Here is a 20513-nt window from a genome sequence, read left to right as displayed (position 1 = left end):
AAACATTGAATACAGTAGTTTACAAATATTTAGAAATAATTATTTAAGAGTAATTCAAAGATTGGTTAAGGAATGAAGAAACAATGGAGGTCACCAATGTCACGAGAACAACTGACGTTGGATGGACAAATTAAACTGCGAAACGGATACCGAAAGAATGCAAGATAGAAGAAGAGGAAGACAGCGGAAGAGACGGCAGCAGCGAGATGAATACAATTATTTGGACGCCACTGCTGGACAAGAACAACGAAGGAAATGAAATAAAATGGGATGGGTGAGGGGTGGAGTGAGGCTTTTGCCCACTGGTGGGAAGTTACAGGCTGACAACAACAACAACAATGTAGCAGCAGCAGCAGCAGTGGATCTATTTAAAGGAAAGGAACCCAGCACACGACTTTAGAGGATGCACCTGCCTGGGGCACAGCTGCACACGCAAACACGGCGGTCGCCCGGGTCGTGCGAGAGCCGCGAGCCCAGGCTGTCCGTATCGCGCGTCTGTTTGGCTCGCTGCCTCTCACATGATCTCCTCCAATCTGAATTGCGGGGCTGTGACCTGCTGCAAATGTTTAAATAACCAAGTAGGCTCATGCTAAATGTGGATTATTATGGCTATAGTTTACACATGGGTCGTTCTACAAATTAGGCAGCCTCAATAGAATTTCGAAATCATCCTAAGCAATAAATGTATTTTTGGGTCGATCGGGTAAATATAAATGTGTCGTTAAACCCGACAGAACCGTTTCGTAAGGTTTGCCACGTAAACAAAAAGTGCCAATTAGTTACTACTTCAGCACAACGGTGTATTGGAGAGTAAACCCACACCATTTACAATTCGAGTCCGACGTTTTGCTGGTGATTACAACCAGCTTCATCAGGCGATTTGCCATAATCTTAAATACGTAAGGGGTGTCATTTTCCAAGTAATGTTCTACAGTTTTAGAAAACATTTCTAATTTATGGAATATGTCAAAGGGTTGACATGTAGTTGAAATGGAACGCAGCATCGCAATAGTGTTACAACTTCAGCCAAGCTTGTGCTTTGAGTAATACAAGGAATGTAGCAGCGGCAGCAGCAAGGATGGGAAGAGACTGGAGGAAGTGGAGGATGCTCTGCGGGGATGCCTCAAAGTCCCACAGGGGATCTGCTAAATAACCGTCCAAACGTTTGGCTAATGCGATAAACAAACGCACAGCAGGCCGCTGCTGGTCTGGGGTCTGTGATTACAAAATAGCATTCATGCCACAGTCACTGCCTATGGATTCCACGGTCAAGGCTCATGTTCCACCATCTGCGTTTGTGGGTGGATTGATTCAGAGCTTGAGACCACACTGCCCTGTGGTCTCGCTGATGCCCTATTCACAAATGGACACACGCGTTAATTAATTCCATTATGCAATCGGTAGGACACAGCAAATGAATGAAGGCATATATACATATTAATTCCCATCCTGAATGAGCTTGTGATGGTAAAATGGCTGAATGGTGGGGGGGCTAGAGGGGAGGGAGGGGAGTGATGTTGAGTGGCTCATGGGGGGAGCTGGGATGGGGGTTTTGTGCCTCCTCTTCCTCTCCTCTTTGCTGGTTTCGTGAGTGCCTTGGAGACATTCCCTTTTAATTATCGCTCGTGTAAAAACAAGGTAATGCATTAGTCGGACAACATTTCCTGTGGGCTTGCCTGGTCTGCCCTAGAGAAACATCTGTAAAGTGATTGTTTGCTCGCCGTGCTGTTTTAACATCAAGAGCCATGTTGGACGTTGCTTTTACAAAACATGTATATATAAGGCAAGAAATGAAGTGTAATATTTAGTGTGTAAATATTTATAAATGTTGTTACTTGAAATATGCACAACAAAAAAAGCATATTTATTATTCTTTTAAACATCTTTTGTAGCTGTGATCTTTTTTATTGTGAATATGAAAACGTATCAAATCATTGCACCTAAACAGTATGCGTGAATACTAAACATTTTCAGCCGTGTAGTTACAAATATATATCAGTGCTGAATGTTTTGCTAATTTTATGTTTAAAACATAAGGCTATACTTTACTATTACTACATATGTATTTGAAACGTCTCTTGGTCTATGTGTCGTGCATCTTTACTCAAAGACATTGGCAATCATGGCCTTCCATTTAGCTCTGTTGATATTACTCATACGTGTTTTATGAAATGAGCATGTTCATGGTTATGCACTCTATTCAAAGCCACATTCTAAAATGTCTTCCGAAAAAAATTGGATTGGAGAAATAACGTCAAAACCAGAAATGGAGAAAATATTAACCACCTCTGATTTTCTGATGACAGTCATTGTAATAACTACCCACCCGTGCAAGCACTATCCAGACTCAGCCTCTACTTAGCTTCTGAGATTTGATGATATTGGGCGAGCTCCAGGTGATTTAGTCATAGGTTTATATTGTATGATTCTACGTACTTTTCTTGCAAATTTTTTCTGCAGTCCAAGTTTTACGAATGTTTTACTTTTGCAGTGTCATCACCTTAATTCATCTCTTCACTTAAAATTAGCCCCGCATGTATATGTACATATGAAATATGCTGGAAGAAGCAGAGAAGGAATTAACAATTCTATGTGCTCATTACTACGAAGTGAAACTCCTTGAGAGGGTTATTGAAGTTACTGATGGTATGATTAATAATTCAGTCAACTCTGTTTCAAACCATTCGATTTCAACATCAGAAATGACAGGTCATGCTGTGCAGGTGCTTCTTGCTCTGTAAAGGTGTTTTTAATGAAATACTTTGATCTACATTTCATCATCATCAGCCATTGTCTATCAACTGCTGAATGAAGACCTCCCCATGCCATGTTGGTCATGGGGGCTTGTTTTGACCATACTTCACACTGGTCAAGTTGATGAATTGGGGTTCCCAAGGTACAGTTGAGATATATCGATTGACACTTATGTTAGTCGTGGCTCTGATATGCTAGCCACGGCTAGCATCACAGTGCCACCAGCCCACTTTGTCATCATCCCTTACAATTTTAACGCTGCCACCCTCCAGCTCACTCCTGCATGTGAACTGATGTCATCGTTCCATCTCCGTGGCGGTCATTTTCTTGGACGTGTTCTCTCTATCTATAAAAATCCAGCAAACGAGAGGTTTTAACGGGGCACTATGACGGTCAGGATGGGCCCCCTTGGGAAGGATGATTAAAAGCCGAAGAGGTGGCCATTAGGTCAGAGGGCCTTTGATCCACGGACCAATCAATCAGTGGTGGGGAAACAGCTCAAAAGGTCCTTTCAATCGATAAAACAAAACCCACCTCAAATGCAACTCATCCTCGTTTGCTGACCTTTTGTAATTAGATTACTGTGACCTTGTGACCTTTCTGCAGCCTAAGATGTTGTCTACATTATACACATAATTTTTGTTTAAAGTCCCCCCCCCACCAATGTGGTGTTATCACTCTTTTATAATTATATCTTAACTCGGCGATGGCGCAGCTCTTAACGCACTGCACTGCGAACCCGGCGACCTCAGTTTGATTACTGGCCACGACTATCGTCAGCAATGAGTGAGATGTGAACTGGTGCTATTTGGTAACAAAGTCTTAAAGATGCTCTATCAACCAAGCAATAGCTAAAGACTTGAGCGATAAAAGCCAACATTTAGTGAACACACAAGTTAGTTTTATTTAGTGTAAAATAACATTCCAATGTTTTAATGCATTTATAATGGGACTGAGACTGTGTTTTAGCCCCAGCGTGCCAACTTAGTCGATGCCAGGTCTCCACCTTCACGCCTCAGCAATTCTCACTGCAGTTATTACATCTTGGGATTTAACCATGCCAGCCTAATGAAATGTTTCTATGGAAGTGAGAGAAAATGACAAGTCTTCACCAAAAGCCCAGAACTTGGCAGTTGCATGATTCAACGCTTAAAAAATAAAAGTAAATCATATTTATAACAGGAAGGCTGCTTAATTAAGCAAGGGTTTTTTTCTAATGAAAATCGAATTAACACACGTGAGCCTTGACAAAGGAATGCAACGTAATCAAAGCACAAGGCAGTGAAGGTAAAGGTGCAGCCCTGCAATTGCTTGCTCACGCCACTGCTCGCAGGCCTCTGCAAGGGCGATCTCTTAGAGAGGCCTTCTATAGGGTAATTGGCCTACTCTTCCGCGCTGGCTAGACGTCTTAGAAGAAGTGAGATTACTCTTTGGTTCTTTCGGTAAAGTCACGTAGGTAGAAAAATAAAATAAAAAATAATACATCACGACGTTTCGATCACAACACAAGCGGTCGTCCTCAGGTGGAAAAAATAATCCAGCAGTGGAACTACTAAACCAGGAAGAAATACAGCGAGAGAGCTGCTACAACAAGACGTTATATATGTGGTGAAGGGCAAGCAGGCGGGGTCTGAGCTGGAAAGGAATTCCATCCCCACATGCAAGCACGTCAGTTGTGTTAATGGGGCAGATTAGGGAGAGAGAGATTCGGAGATTAGCATGAAATGAGCTTCCGTCGTCGCATAAGAGCATCGCCCCCGCATATGCGCACAACAGCAGTGTTAATGGGAGATGAAGACTATGTTGATGGGAGAGATTAGGCAAAGAGATTAGGGGGATTAGCAGGTTAATGTCATGTCTATGTGTAACACAAGCTGCGGCGCTGCCAACTGCGCTGTGAGAGGCAAGCGCGTCCACGCAAGGGAACCACCGCAACGGTGGTCGCGCCAGTGAGACACACAGCCCATCACACAGCCAGAACCATCGATACATCGAGGCTAAGAGAGCAGAGGTGGCCATGTTAGTGAGACTCCAGCCCGTTAATGCAGAGGCACCTAACAGGGCAATGCAACTCAGAGAGTCGGAGATAACAGCCAAACGGCAGGAAGGATGGAAGCACCACAGCAAGTTACGACTTTGCTTGGTTAATAACGTCCTTCCAATGATTGCTCAGCTTATACCCATCTTCTCCGTTGAAATTGTCTCTGTGTTTATATATCTGGTTGGATTCATGGACAAATCTTTGATGGTAGCCCAAAGGTTTGCAGAGTACCTTGGTCTCGGAAAAATAATATCGTGCGAGCCCACTGCGTTATAACAATGATCAGCCATGGCAGAGGTATTGGTTCTGCCATGTTTTAAATCTGCCTTGTGTTCGCGAACACGGTCCGAGACATGTCGTTTCGTTTCCCCAATGTAACTGCTGCCGCAGACACAACTTAGTTTGTAGACACCAGGGTATTGCATGTCAGGAATCACATCCTTCACAGATGGGATCAAATCACGGATTTTATGTACTGTATTGAATCGGACCTGGATCTTGTGTTTAAGATTTTGGAAATATTTTTGGTAACACCTGCAATGTATGGCAAGGTGATGGTTTTGATTGGGTCCTCAGATGGTTGTCTCCCCATGGTTGGGGCTACAGCTTTGCGGATTGCGCGGTCTGAGTATCCATTCATCTTGAGGGCTTGGTGTACGTGCTCCAGTTCACTGCCTAGATGGCGCTGGTCGTAGATGCAGCGGGCCCTATGGTATAGTGTTTTGATGAGGGAGTTCTTCTGGGCCAGATGGTGGTGGAAGTCAGGCTTTAGATAGGAATCCATGTGGGTGGCTTTCCTGTAGACGGAATGTCCCAACATGCCATCAGGCCTCTTCTCGATCAAAACATACAGAAATGGTAGCTTGTCATCATTTTCCACTTCCATGGTGAATTTGATGGATGGGTGTATGGAATTGATGTGGTTGAAAAATTGGTTCAGTGCTGGCTGGCCATGCGGCCAGATGACGAAAGTGTCATCCACAGGTAAGGACATAGGGTGGATGTCAGGATGGCATTTGTTTGAAATTTCTCCATGAAAACATTCGCTACCACTGGTGATAAGGGAGAACCCATCGGGGTACCTTCATTTTGTTTGTACAATGTACCATTCCAGATGAAGTGTTGGTAAGGCAGTGCCTCACCAAAGTTGGTACATCAGGATTGAGGGTTTGGTGGTACATGTTGTTTATGTCGTTTATTGTGAAAATTCGATCACAGTTCCTATGATCACTGTTACATTGCTTTTATGGTTTTATGTTGGTGATTTCGAAAAGTTTTTTGGTTTGGCCATGTTTGTTTGTTGGAGTACGGAGTTAAACTGATGGCCTTAATCTAAGTTGTCTTGTGGTTGTTGTTGTTGTTTGACTTCCATCCCACTGGGATTTCTGCACACAACGTTGGTGTACGGTGCTTTTTCTGCAATATTTTGCTGTCTTTTCTTGGATTTTCTGTTTGCACATAGTCACATAGTCACTTTAAGATGTTTTCTTGTTCATGTTTTTGGTTTTAGTTTGTTGCGGTTGCACCCGATTCAAGGGCCGAATGGCTCACAGGGCTATACCAAATAAATGAAACTGAAAAAAAAGTCTTAAATTATTGAAGACTTGGTCGAAACATCGTGATATATATATATATTTTTTTCTACTAACGTGACTTTACCGAAAGAACCAAATAGTATGGATTCCGGCAGTCACGAAAGCTTCAAATCAAGATAGAAGTGAGATTACCCATACTTTACCCGACAACATTCGTCCTGCCGATTGACTAAGAACGGAGTGAAAGACAAATCACCCTAACGTGGCCAAAAGACAAAATTAAGTCGAATTACACGATCAAACTGCACGCCGTGCAAGCAGAACAAAGAAAGCAAAATAAAAACCGACAAAGCGCCCAAATAACAATTACAAAAGGGCACGCGCTCTTCAAGACAACCTGTCGAAAAATCTGCCACGGTCCCAGAATGTAAAATTTTAAGCCAAAGACAATAAATAAGTAAGCAAATAAATAAATAAAATGCAATCCAAAATGCTGCGCGCCTCACTGTGCGGCGGCGAGCGCTTGCGTGATTGCCATCCGATTGAACCTGTCGCGCTGTAGCCAGCCGCCACAGGATTAATCTGCCCCTGCTGAGACCCTGACGACATTCAGCACTCACATCAACCCAGCCAATTTTCACTCTCCCGGGTGGGCGGGGGAGGGTACAAAAGACAAAGATCCCCCATATAGCCTTAACAGAATGTATGAGCAAGTGCCGTTAGCAGGCACCGTTGAGAAGGCCGGCAAGGCAGATGAGGGGGTGAGTGGCTAACAACACGCCCGGCCACCTTTGTCTCCCTAGTGGCGATGTTTACATACCACACCAGGTACTCATTTAAGGCTGAGCCGGACGAGGGGAGGCCCAGAACCAGTTAAGATAATCGTCACTGGGGAAACTAACTCGGGTCGCCGAGTTCGTAGCGCATTGCGCGAACCGCTACGCCACCGAGGGTACACACACACTCACACCCAAGGACACGCACATGGACACCCAGATACCTGGCACTCCGGTTCTGAAATAAAAAAATGTGATCCCGTAAGGTTTAATCTCAGTGTGCGGAATATAACACTATCCCACCGGTTTATTTCCGCTTGGTTGCGTTTGATGTCTTGCGTTTGCATGAAATGCTTTGAATAGGGGAATGTTAAATTAAAGCAGCTAAACGTAATCCATGTATGCATTTCGAATTGTTTTAAAAGTAAATTTAAAAAATGACACGATCCTGTCAGTGTTGCGTACAATTAAGTACGGGCTATGAAAAACGAACGGCCTTATGTAGAGTAGGGCTATTGCAGTGTGATGACGAAGTTGGAACGTTACAGTTTATTTTTTCATTTGTTTTCAGAGACGTGTGCTTTATGAGCGAGTCCAATTAATGAATAGATAGCGAGTAATAATACATCAGTTGCTAGCATTAGGAATTGTAAACTAGGATTTGGCCGCACCGGACGTCAGTTGCAAATACGTAACAATACGAGATAGTCATTTTCCAGTTTTCGTGCAGTGCACACGCCTAATAGTTAACATCCATTCGAATGGTTCATTGTGCTCGAGTTCACATTCTCATATTCGGCCGACTAAAAACATGCGCAGGCCTACGCTGATGCCATGTGACACGCGTTCAGTGTAACCAGCATTGTGCTTCGTATCCCCCCCCCACCCCCAAACAACCCCCCAACCAAATTGTCCCCCATCCCGTGGGTGGCCACCGAGGGGGGGATTATCTGGCCCTCCTCACGCCTCCGCAAGTAAATAACTACATTCATCCTCTGAGCCCAGCCCTGACCTCTTTTTTTTCAAATCCCCGATCCCACTGAGCAATCTGTGTAGCTGCAGGCCTTGAAATGCATCCGGACACCAGCTGCTCTAGTGACGTGCCGAAAAGCCACCGCGTTTGCCTGTGCACGCCAAGTGGCAAAGGGGGGGGTGGGGTGGTGCGTGTAGGCAGCTGCACGCACGCATCATGTGCGTGCGACTAAAAACAGACTTCGTAAATACTGACCGTGGTGCGTGCACAACTGGGGACACACAGACGCACGTACGTACTGCGTGGTGCGTGCTCACAAGACTATGACCCTGTACAGGAAACCTGTAATTAGCAGAACCCTCTTCGCCAGACTGTAATACAAGCGCAACGGACCACTACGACGAATGTGTGTGTGTATAGAGGGATCGGCAAGCTTGGCCTGCTCCCCGTCGTGTGCAAGATGTCGATGAGGAGGCTTCAAATAACAATGCTGCAGTACTTTGCAAGTCTCGGCCATTTTTACCCGAGTTATATACCCCTTTTCCACAGGGAAATCCGAGCCATGCCAGCATGACCCCCCCCCCCGCCCATGGTATGGCTTGTTTTCCACTGGACATTTGCCCTGCCGAGCCAGAGCCAAACCCGTGAAACCCTGGCCTCACTGGACATCTGAATCTGGCTCGGGGTCAAGCAGGCCGCACGCAATCAAATGACTTGACTCGTTTCATTGTGTGTGTGACGTCAGTAGCATGACTCGAGTTCTGCAGTGGAAAAACAACCCGCAGTCTCCTTTGCTGCTCAGTTGTAAAACAGAAAGGAGGTATCAACGTCAGTGGTGGTGTGGCAGTACCTGCATAGCAGTATGGAGGCTGCTCAGTGCTTCTGGCTGAATTTCCCGTAGAAGCCCACGCTGTCCTCCGCATGCAGCTTCACCTCCGGCACGGAGCATATCGAGGTCACTGTCAGACACAAAGACAACGATCCCCCCGCAAAGGGTTAACAGACTCATCTTCTTGGTTCTTTCGGTAAAGTCACGTAGAATGGAAATAATAAAATAATAATAAAACATAATAAAATAATATAATAATATTATATAATTTGTTTTTATAATTTTTTATCATTTTATTATTTCCATTCTACGTGACTTTACCGAAAGAACCAAGAAGATGAATCCCTGCAGTCACGAAAGCTTTAAATCGAAGGTTAACAGACTGTTGGGGCTAGGGTGGTCACATGACGCACACGCACAACATGGTACATACACACATAGGACGCACATGTAACCGCAGGAAACAACAGACGGCATCAGCACAAATACACACATAGGACAAAGATTGCAATTAGCAAGCACCCATTAAGGCCGACATTGTACTGTACACAGGGAGGGGGGGGGGGGTGATGTCGCCAGTGCATCTGACGACATTTTTCTCCACAGTACTCATGTACACGTACTTATTTAAGGCTGAGACGACCTAGAGGAGACGCAGAACCAGTTCCGATATCACGAACCACTGACATTAGCCACAACTGGTTTCTCGGTTCGTACTGCAGTGCGCAAAGCACTACACGCCACAGCTCCGCATACATAGGACACGTACATCAGCCAAAGACAAATATCCCCCTATCACTGTAGAGCCTGTTGGGGCAAGTGCTGCGAGTGAGCACACACAAAATAGACATATATACACATAGGATGCAACACACAGGACACACACAAAGACAACAAGCTCCCGTATATAGCCTTTGAGAGACGGCTGGGGCAAGTGTTGTAAGAAAACACCGATCAAAGCTGGCAAGACACATGAGGGGGTGGGTGGCCAGCACTACGTCCGACTGTCTTTATTTCCTCACTGCTGCTGTTTACATATTGCACCAAGTACCCATTTAAGGCTCTAAAAAACCTAAGGGAGGTCCGGAACAGGTTCAGATATAATCACCACTGTTATTAGCTGTGAACGGAAATCAAACTTGGGATGCCAGGTTCATAGGGCAGTGAGCTGAACACTGCCCGACCACTCACCACACATACAGACATGACACACAGGAAACACGCACATGCATAACATATACATGGACTCGGAAGACACAAAATCACTCCGATCATACACACAGGACACTCGCATAACAAACAGGGCCACACACGCCTGTGCTCGGTCACTCGTGTGCTCGCCTGCATACACTCGCGACACTTGTGCACTTACACGAACATAGCAAGCGAGGGTTTTATTTTTGTCACAACATGGTGATGGATCTCCAAGCCCTGCGAGATGGAATAATTGGGCTAGGCCTCTGTTTTGACAGCAACAGAAAGCTGATACCTCACGCCGCACGATTTTCATTATGTAATGTGCGCACATTTTTTGTTTTTTCTCTCACGAATCCATCAATATTCGCCATTACCACTTTTGAATTCGGCATTCCGGCTGAAAGAGTGATGACGTTGCACAGACCTCTATGTATCACAGCTCAGAATTAATGCAACAGCGAGCGGGGGGCTTTAAAGGTTGCTCAGTTCACAGGGCTAGGGGTCATAGTGAGGTGTTACTCGGCCCTCTTAAGTGTCCCGAGATCAATAGTTTCCCTGCTAAATCTTCCCCACCTCGCAGTCAGGTTAGGTCGAATGATGCATTTCTTTAGCAGCCTGTTTCACCGCCATAATTGCAATATTTTTAACTACTTTGAGAAGGTGTGAAAAAAAATGACAACTTTCTAATAGATTTTTTTTTCAGCGGATAAAGAGAACCCAGTTCTCCGTTGGAAACGCCGGGTGTGTGTCTCTCTCTCTCTACGTGTGCACTCACTGTCAGAGAGCTCCGTGAGCCTGGGAGGGAGGTCGCTGAAGTACGGGTGGCTGAGTGCGTCGTTAGCTGTAATGCGACTCCTGGGGTGTGCCTGCAACAGGCGCGACGCGAGCTCCTCCGCTACGGGAATGAGTGCCAGCCTGCTCGCACACACACACACGTGCACACACACACACAGGCGCACACAGCATGTGGTCATTGTGTACACAGGACAAAGATCCCCCCCCCACAGCTGACTGTCGGGGGCAAGTGCTGTCAGATAACACAGGTATGCACATGCTAACACGCACAGCACAAAGATCCCCCGTAAAGCCTTAATAGACTGTTGGGGCAAGTGCTGTTAGTGAGCACCTATGAAGGTCAGCAGGGGACACGTGGGGGTGGGTGGGTGGTGAGCACCACGCCCGTTCGCCTTCGTCTCCCTAGTCACGATGTTTACACAGCGCACCAGGTACTCATTTGAGGCTGAGTCGACCTAGGGGAGGCCCATGACCGATTCAGATAATCGTCACTGGTGTGGATGGCCATAAGCGGGAATCGAACTTGGGCAACCGGGTTCGTAGCGCAGCGCGCTGACCGCTACACAAACCCGTGGAAACACGCACACACACCATGACACACAAACAAACATAGGACACACACGCACAGGGTAGGAAACAGGACACACACAGCACACACGTGCACATAGGACAAAGAGAGTGGAATCCCCTATATGGTATACTTAGACCCTATTAAGGCTGACTCAGTGCGCAAAGGGGTGGGTGTGGCCGGGCCAATAATGGTGGTGACATGTTTCACGAGGAACTTATTTGAGGCTGAGTTGACTTAGGGGAGAGACGGGACTGGCTCGTGTCATTGCCACCGATGTTAGTTGTGTTCTGGGAATCCAACTCAGCCCTCTGGGTTCGTAGCACAGTGCGATAACCACAAAGCCAGGGGCCCATCCATTTAGTGGGTTCGCAAAAATCTGTCAAAACTTGACCCCTCCCCGCCTCCCTATACTTTTACCCCCCCCACACACGTGCGTACGCCTGACGCACCCCCGCCCCCCCCCCGAATCCTATAGAACGGCCGATATTTAATTCACGCAGAAACGATCAAGGATTAATAATATTAACGTGTCTAAGCAAACAGATAGCCCACCGCCGGACTAACTAATTTGAAGGCCAATGTAGACAAATTGTTTATTTTCGAGGCTTCACCCCCCCCCCCCCCCCGTGTACGTACGCATTTGGGTTAAACCCCCCACTCCCCCCTCCATGCGTACGTACTGAATGGATGCCTCCCACCACTCCTCATCATTGTGTACTCACCCACACACGCGCACACACACACCCACGCACACACACGCACACCTACACACGCGCACACGCGCACACACACGCGCACAAACACACGTACACACCCACACACGCGCACACACACACGTACGCACACACACGTACACCCACCCACACACACGCGCACACACGCGAACACACACGTGCACACACACGTACACCCACACACACGCGCACACACGCGCACACACACACGCACACACACGTACACCCACCCACACACACGCGCACACACGCGAACACACACGTGCACACACACGCGCACACACACATACGCACACACGTACACCCACACACACACGCGCACACACACACACGTACACACACACGCGCACACACACCCACGTGTGCGTAACCAAAACCCACCTGCAGGAGTCTGCGCGCAACCAACTGTGTGTGCACTCAGAAACAAAAAGAATGAACGCCGTTGTTCATTTTCTGGACTTTTGGTTATGCTATTCATCTCTTCTGGCACCCCATGTGAACCTGCCAAGATTAATCAGTGCTTATTTACTAATTGAAATTAAAAGGAAAAGTTTCGGAATTTTCTTTCTTTAAGCGGGTTTAGGAGTAATGCTTGTAGTTTTGAATTATTTGACCACTTCTTTGTTTCAGTGCAGTGGGATATTTTTTTATTACACGTGCCGCACAAGTAGGAATCAATAAACACCCAGAATATAACGTTTCACAAAGCCAACGTGGCGACCAAAATGCCTTCATAAGGTCTGCTGATGGAAGCCAGTGTTGACCATCTGTTTTTCTCTTTTCTCCAAATACTCTAAATTACTTTGCGTTGCCTACAAAGAAACTGAAATAATCGACAATAATAATTTTCAGCACTTAGTCAATACACTTTCAGCACTTAGTCAATACTACATGAAGGCCGTCTCATGCCAAGTCAGTCATGTGGGTTGTTTGCCCATACTTTTCACCACGCTGGTCAGTGCGCGTTGTTGAAGTGGGAGATGCAATTGTTCAGAACCAGTTCAGACATCGCCTGCGACTGATGTTGCCGTGAATTGAGCTCAGATCACTGTGTTCATAGCAGTGTGCTAACCAGTGTACTATCGGTCACCCCCCCTCTTCCCATGCAGGGGGGGGGGGATGTTAACTACGTCGCCTGGTATATAGGAGGACGTGGGTTCGATTCCTAACCCTAATGCCTCTTTATATTTTGAGTTTGAATATTCCCCCCGTGGTTGCGTGGATTTTTCTCCGGGTCCTCTGGTTTTTCCCCTCATTTAGAAACATGCGTTTTAGAGTATTTGCCTGATTAAATTTCCACGTAATTAGTCACTTAATTGAGCTATCATTTATGGCCAGGTCGCTTCTAAAAAAGAGCTAAATAGCTCAGTGGGCCTCACCTGGTAAAATAAAAATAGTTCAATAGTTAATAAATGCTCTACTTACACCTCAGCTGCCCATGCATTAACATAAACAGGACCCATTGCTTTCCACTTAAAATGTAAATACATTACCAGCATCATCTTAATTGGAATCATCGTTATACTAAGAATAATAAATGGCAACATATTTTCTTTGTAGCGTATAGCCTTGCTAAAGGTCAACACACATTATTGAGGTCGGCCACTGATTTCTTCTGCACGATGGATTCAGGAACATGATATCAAATTCACTTTCACAAAATCATCTCAACGTGATGTCTTCAGCCACGGTGTGATCTTCCCGGTTATTTATTCCCATTGAGTTATTGTAGATGATGTGACCCTTGGGAGACTCGGCTATGTGGCATGCGTGAGAATAGGTCAAGCCGTAAAAAGTCACCCCCCCGATGAATGACTTCATAAAGTGGAGTGCGCTCTGACATATTGCACGGGCCATTGTGTGGGTTCACAGACCCATCACTTGACTCTTTATAATCCTCCTAATCCATCTAACTGATTATAAGTGCTGCACATCAGCATGTCCAGCATGTCCACTGAGCAACAGAGGTCACCGGGTCATCTATAAAGCTTAAGTGGACATGCATTCCTGCCCCTTGCTTGTTGTGGGCCCCCTGTTTGTGTTTTTGTGTGTGCTTGTGTGGTTACATTGTGGGCAGTCGGGGGCAGTGCAGAAAAATGCATTGCTGTATGTACATATTGTACTGTGCTTCTATGCGTTCATGTCCATGGCTCCCCGCTCAGGGCTTAATGTCTCACTGTATATTTTGCCGGGTCGCTGATAAACTATCGTCGGCGTGTAAGGAGTACCCAGTCAGAGTGAGAGGTATAATGGACGCGGTGTGCCGGGCACAGAAATATGTCCTTAGTCGCTGACCTGGACAATATCTGGGTGAAATGAAGTCATGCCCTTCACCTTCACCAGCCAGGCATAGTGAAGTATGATCACATAACCCCCACAGCCTTGCATGGCGAGGGGAGGCCCTCATTCAGCATTTGACAAAAGGGCTACGTGCATTCCTGAAGTTTGGAAATAAAGCAGACAGCAAGCTGCAATGAAAACCACCACGGACTTCGAGTTCCAACACCACCAAAGGGGCAGAGTAAATCAAATTGTAAGTGAATTATTCTATAACTTTTAGGCTATTCAGGATGTCTGGACAGACTAATCAAATGGTTAAGATGTTCTGAGCGAGCAAGTTTTCACACAGTCGAAGATCCGATTCACTATCAGAGCAATTTGATGAGTTAATAATTAGTTAATAAAGCTAATTATCTTCTAGATTTGAAGCTTTCGTGACTGCAAGGATTCTTAGGTTTTTTCGGTAAAGTCACGTAGGTAAAAAATTAAAATTAATAAAAGTAAAATAAAAATTTAATAAAAATCACGACGTTTCGGAGGCAACACAAGCTTCCGTCTTCAGGTGGAACCGTCACAGCACGATAGCTGTATCAAGTGAGAGGAAGCTTGTGTTGCCTCCGAAACGTCGTTATTTTTATTTTATTTTTATTTTACTTTTATTAATTTTAATTTTTTACCTACGTGACTTTACCGAAAAAACCTAAGAATACTAATTATCTTCATCAGCCATGATCTCTCCACTGCTGGAAGAAGGCCTCCGCCCAAGCTGTGGCCACCTCTCACGATCCTGTGATCACACAATCCGCCTAGCACCTGCACAGGAGCTGATCTCATCGCTCCACCACTTTGGTGGGAGCCTTCTCGAACGTAATTCTACAGAAGTGACTCGCGCTTATCTTTCGTGAAACGACAAAACGTTCAGACCCCGTGACTTACTTTGCCAGGGGAGCCGCTACGTGCCAATTATCAAAGTAAAATCCTACACCTGCCCTCGAATAAATTCGTTCCTATAAATACTGTACTAGCCCTGAGTGTAAAATAGTAATACAAATGGTAATGAAACTCAATCCTGTCTCATCTTGCCAAACATATGACGCCGCTTTGAATGTCACTGAATTTGCACAATGAGCCGCATGTTGACACTCCTTGCTCGGGAGGATTAAGCAGGAGAATTTTGGAGATTTTCTCAAGTTACGGAAGGCCAACAGGCCGTGCCTGTCCATGCCTGCTGCAAAGGGTCGGTCCGTGCTCGTCATGCAAAGGGTGGTTAACAAATAACTCCCAGACAAAAGGCAGATTAACCAGAAACTAAAAAACTTTAATCTTGAAGAGTTGAAAAACAAGAACTCATGCAGCCAATGTATTCGATCAGGAAGGTGCCAAAACAAACACGCATTGCTGGGAATTTAGCCGAAGTCCGCCTGTGTGGCAACATGTGTTCGTTCTGCAGCTACGAATGAACGTTTGTAAATTCATGGATTTTTATACGAATCGAAGATGTATAACTTTTACCCTGCGTATTTGTTTTCATTAAGCGATTGTCCTTTTTTATATTTCAGTAAAAGCATATACGGCTAAAATTAACAATGCCGCACCGGTCTACATTTTAAGTTGATTTAGTATTTTAAAAAAAGCTTTAATGTTAACATGAAACAATGTCAAAAGTATGTCGCGGCAATGGCAGCCGGTGATGTTGACAGAAAATAAGTGAGATGCTGTTACCAATCTTGGCTGCCAAGTCTCCTTTCCACTTCTAAATCAAACCCAACGTTTGCACCCCCCCCCCCTCTTTTCCAGCACTGGAGGAGGTTTGAACGACGGAACGCTTGTCAGCAGAACGCACCCCAGACTGCTGTCGACCTGCCACGTTGTGCCGCCCCACGCTATTTCCCAATAATTAATTTGTTTTAAAACAAAAAAAACTGTCCCGCTTCGTTCTCATGTAGGACACGCGAAAGAATTACTTGTCCCGGTAACAAAAAAAGGCAAAGTTCCCCCGTTGTGTAGCCTCCACAGATTGTTGAGGAAAGTGCTATTAAGCGAGCACCAATTTGAGGGCTGCATGGCACACGACGGCGTGGTGTGGGCAGAACCGTGCCGGGCCACATTTGTCTTCCCGGTGCTGATGTTTACACACCACGCGCTACAACAGATACTTTTGTTTATATTATTGCATACGGGAAACATATCACCGCACACTTTTGGAGCCAACCTTAGCAGAAGCCCAGGATTGGTTACGAACCTTGCCACTGAAGTTAGCCGTTGCCGGGAATCATACACACGTCACCGGCAATGTGACACAGTGTGTCAAACGCCACTTCACCGCTCCCCCGTAATCATGGTAGCGCGTATACACACATAGGACAAGCAGTCACATGCACACACACCCACAGTGTATATACACAGAAATATGTAAACATAAGGGACCATGGCGGCCGGATACCTAAAGAGAGAAACTGAAAAACAGGCAAACGCTCAGACGGGTGCAATGTAACATATACACTCCAGTAGCCACCACAGGTCAAGGATTAGGAGATAGATTGCGCTGATATTTGCCTTCTCAGCCTGAAGCTTGGCGCTCCCACCCCACTCCAGGGGCCCCCAAAGCCTCAGCTACCTCCGGAGTCACCACCACCACCACCACCAAGATGGCGCGTGTGTGTGAAACCAAACGTCTGACCCTGATTAACGCCAGTGCCAGGTTTTCTCTCCGCTGCTGTGGCCAGACAGCTGTGACAACATGAACATCGAGTCTTACTACCGCCGCCTCGCCCACGTCGGCCCAGCACCACAACAAGCGGGGGGGGGGGGATGGGCAGGCTGGCGATTTCCTTTACCCGGCTGCATAGTCAATCAGCTGTTAAACCCACACCTCCGATTAGCACAGTTGGCTAAGTACGGTGCAAAAGAAGTTCAGCATACATGATCAAACGTAAAAATGTAGTTTCCACTTCAGAGTAATGCTAACAATGGGATGTGATAGCGCGCTGTGTTGTGAATGCGGGCACTGAGTTTGATTCATGGCCATGGCTAGCATCAGTGGTGAATGTTATCAAAGCCGGTCCTGCCTTCACCAATAACCACACTGACCAGTGTGGTCAAATAAAATCAAACTACCCCACGGCTAACATGGCATGGGGAAGCCTTCATCCAGAAGTCGATTGACAAACGTATCGAAATTGAATAAAGTTGACAATGTGCTTATTCAAGGAGATGCAAGAAGACTTTTATATGCTAAATGACATGGGTACTCTTTAGCATCATTTATGTGTATTACAATTGGGCAATTTGACCAATTACTTTTTCAATTCTATTCTTGTATATGGTAATATGTTCAGGAGCTAAATGTCAATGTCGAGGTCTGCCAGTCGCGAGAGGGCTTCATGAGAGAGTTTGTGTCGTTTTTGCTATTCCTTCTCCATTGCAATAGCACAGACTACAGTGGTTTACTATACGGTCTACAGTTGCATGGCCACAGTCATATTGTGGCTTGTCTTTAATGTTCCATTCATGAAGGAGATGTTGCGCATCGGTCTGTCGATAATCTGATGCGGTTGCTAGTTACACAGGCGTCTTCGAGTAGGAGGAATGTCCAAGCCAGGAGGTGCGATGTTTGGGTATGTTTGCCAGCATTCTTCTGGATCTGGGTGAGATTTTCTGGAGGCAGATGGGGGCCGAAAATGGGGGAAAGTCTGGCAAGGATGGCACGTTCCATTCGCTTAGAGGTGCAGGACAAGAGGGATATTGGCCTGTAGCTGGAGTCTTGCGGCTATCTGGGTTTCAGAACGGCGATGACTTTGGCTTGCTTCCTTTATTTCTGTATTTTGCCTGTCCTGTGTATGACGGTGAAGAGATTTGCAAGCCATTGCTGCCCATATAGTCCCAGGTTCTTCAGGAACTCACGACACATACTTGTTAATAAGCATCTTACATGAGAGATGAAACCATAGCTTACATGCACATTCGTAAACAAGACAGAAACGCTCTAGAACTCACTCGATCAAATTGCTCATTCCGTGCCACCTTCTAGCCCAGCAAGTTTGGAATGTTCACAAACCTGCGTGATTCACCAACCCTTCACTCAAAAGCCACTAAATTAATTAAATCACATTTATCTGAGGTATTCATATAAAATAAATATCAATTATTTTCAGCCCTTCGTCAATCCACTGCTGGATAGAAGGCCTCTCCGTGCCATGTCATTCATGGGGGTTGTTTGGTCAGATGTCACCATGCTGGTCAATGCGAATTGGCGAAGAGGGGAGAGTCCAAAATTGGTTCAGATATTACTCACCACTGGCGTTAACCATTACCAGGAATCAAAGTCAGGTTGGTGGGTTCACAATGCAGTGCTCGAACCCTGAACATCCTCTGCCCCTCCCCCACCCCGTTGTTAATATAATTGTCTATAATTATCATCACACATTTTGAGTGAGACTTAGTGGATTTCCTTTTAAGCATAAGGGTATACAGAGAGAGAGACACACACAAACTCAATGTAAAATTATGAGGGAAGGAAATATTATACCAAAGAATGCAGAGTTTTACTTATATATAAACACAGCTTGGCACTTTTGCTGAAGCCTCTTTCAAATGAAATTTGCCAAATGGTGTGCAACAGAAAATGCCCTCTACGCTCCTGCTGGTCACCGTTATGAATCAGTATTATCACCGTTCCAAAAACAGATTTTCCCAAAATGTGACAAAGGTTTACACTTTCTTCAGCTTAACCACATTAATCACTTCTTTATAAATTTTATCTAATTTCTGCCCACGTAATTACTTCTTATAAACAAGCATTTCAGAGGATAGGTGTGTTGGCTCCCATTGATCTTAAAAATTCCCAAACCTATTTTCATTTGAAGTGGCAGTACATGAATAGAGTTTTAAAAAGTTATCTCCTTTTAAGAGCGGTGTTTTCTCTAGGTACTCCACTATCCTCTCGTATGTAAACCATTCATTACATGGATTGGCCAAACAACCCAATGCAGGATCTACTTTCAAGAGCATTGTGAGGCTTTCCTTGATGAATACTCTAGATTAATATTCTCATAACAAAGATAAGCCTGAGTTTGCTTAACCATGCTTTTTTTACCCAAACTAATATCATAGTGAATACAGCTAATATAAAATAAAACTACGACAACAAATAAAATACAAATCTAGCCATTTGTCAATCCACTGTTGGGTGATGGCCTCCCTATACCCTTCAGTCCCCGAGGCTGTCTGGCCATACTTCACCATGCTGGTCAGCACAGGGTTATTAAAGGGTGTCAAGGACCAGTTCAGATGGCACACAGCACTGCTGTCAGCTGCGGACAGGAGTGAACTCAGGTCACGGGGTTCATAGCACAATATGCTAACCAGTAACCAATACAACACTCGTCTAACCTACAAGACATAATCACCAGAATATCTGATCTATTTGCTTAAAGATATCCCAAGTCACACTGCAATGTAGAGCAGAGAGTAAGCTAGGTAACTGCTTAATAAGGCAGATTAATTTTCATCCTCGTGGAATGCATGGGATTAGCCAGTAATGGGTTCATTAGAGCACAGCTCGAATGCTGCAAATGCGTCCACGCTGATCACGGCGCCTTGACGGGAGATTTCGTCCACCAAGCCCCAAACTCATCCGATTAGAATTTGCTAAAGAGCTTACGGCAGCACGTGATGAACACAACATGTTTTTTTTTTACACTGAGAAGTTTACAAATGGCTTTAAAGCTGGCATCAGCTTGCCTACAACCCACTGGGGAGCACAACAGAAATATATATAAATATTCAGCCCAGCTTCAGCTCAGTCTTTTAATGGGATTTCAAAAGATCAGATTACCAAGAGCTGGCGAGCTGTTTGAAACTAACGTTGCTGCAAGTATCGGCTTCTCTAAAGTGGTATGCCCTTGCCGCGGTATGCGTTTGTAGTCGTAGTGTCTTGACCAAGTGCTAAATCTTGGCACGAGGGCCAGATAAGCTTGAACAGAAAGCTTTATGGCTCTCGGAAAACGTACGGTCAGGGTAGTCGGAA

General features: G+C 45.4%; 1 protein-coding gene across 2 annotated transcripts in view; it reads right to left on the bottom strand.

The window, feature by feature from the left end:
- LOC144720944 (cyclin-dependent kinase 14-like) overlaps positions 1 to 20513 on the bottom strand; it is a 122356-nt gene that overhangs the window by 22996 nt on the left and 78847 nt on the right. For both annotated transcript variants that reach the window (XM_078598135.1, XM_078598136.1), the window contains exons 14-15: positions 10881 to 11020; positions 8930 to 9038 (exon numbers count right to left, since the gene is read on the bottom strand). In XM_078598135.1, coding sequence (XP_078454261.1) covers positions 8953 to 9038; positions 10881 to 11020 — 226 coding nt within the window. In that variant the 3' untranslated portion in view covers positions 8930 to 8952. The remainder of the gene's footprint in view (positions 1 to 8929; positions 9039 to 10880; positions 11021 to 20513) is intronic.

Source organism: Lampetra planeri, chromosome 10, assembly GCF_965212315.1.
Source record: "Lampetra planeri chromosome 10, kcLamPlan1.2.h2, whole genome shotgun sequence".
Lineage (NCBI taxonomy): Eukaryota > Metazoa > Chordata > Hyperoartia > Petromyzontiformes > Petromyzontidae > Lampetra > Lampetra planeri.
The sequence above is the reverse complement of the archived record's forward strand: the minus strand, read 5'-3'. Positions and strand labels throughout refer to the sequence as shown.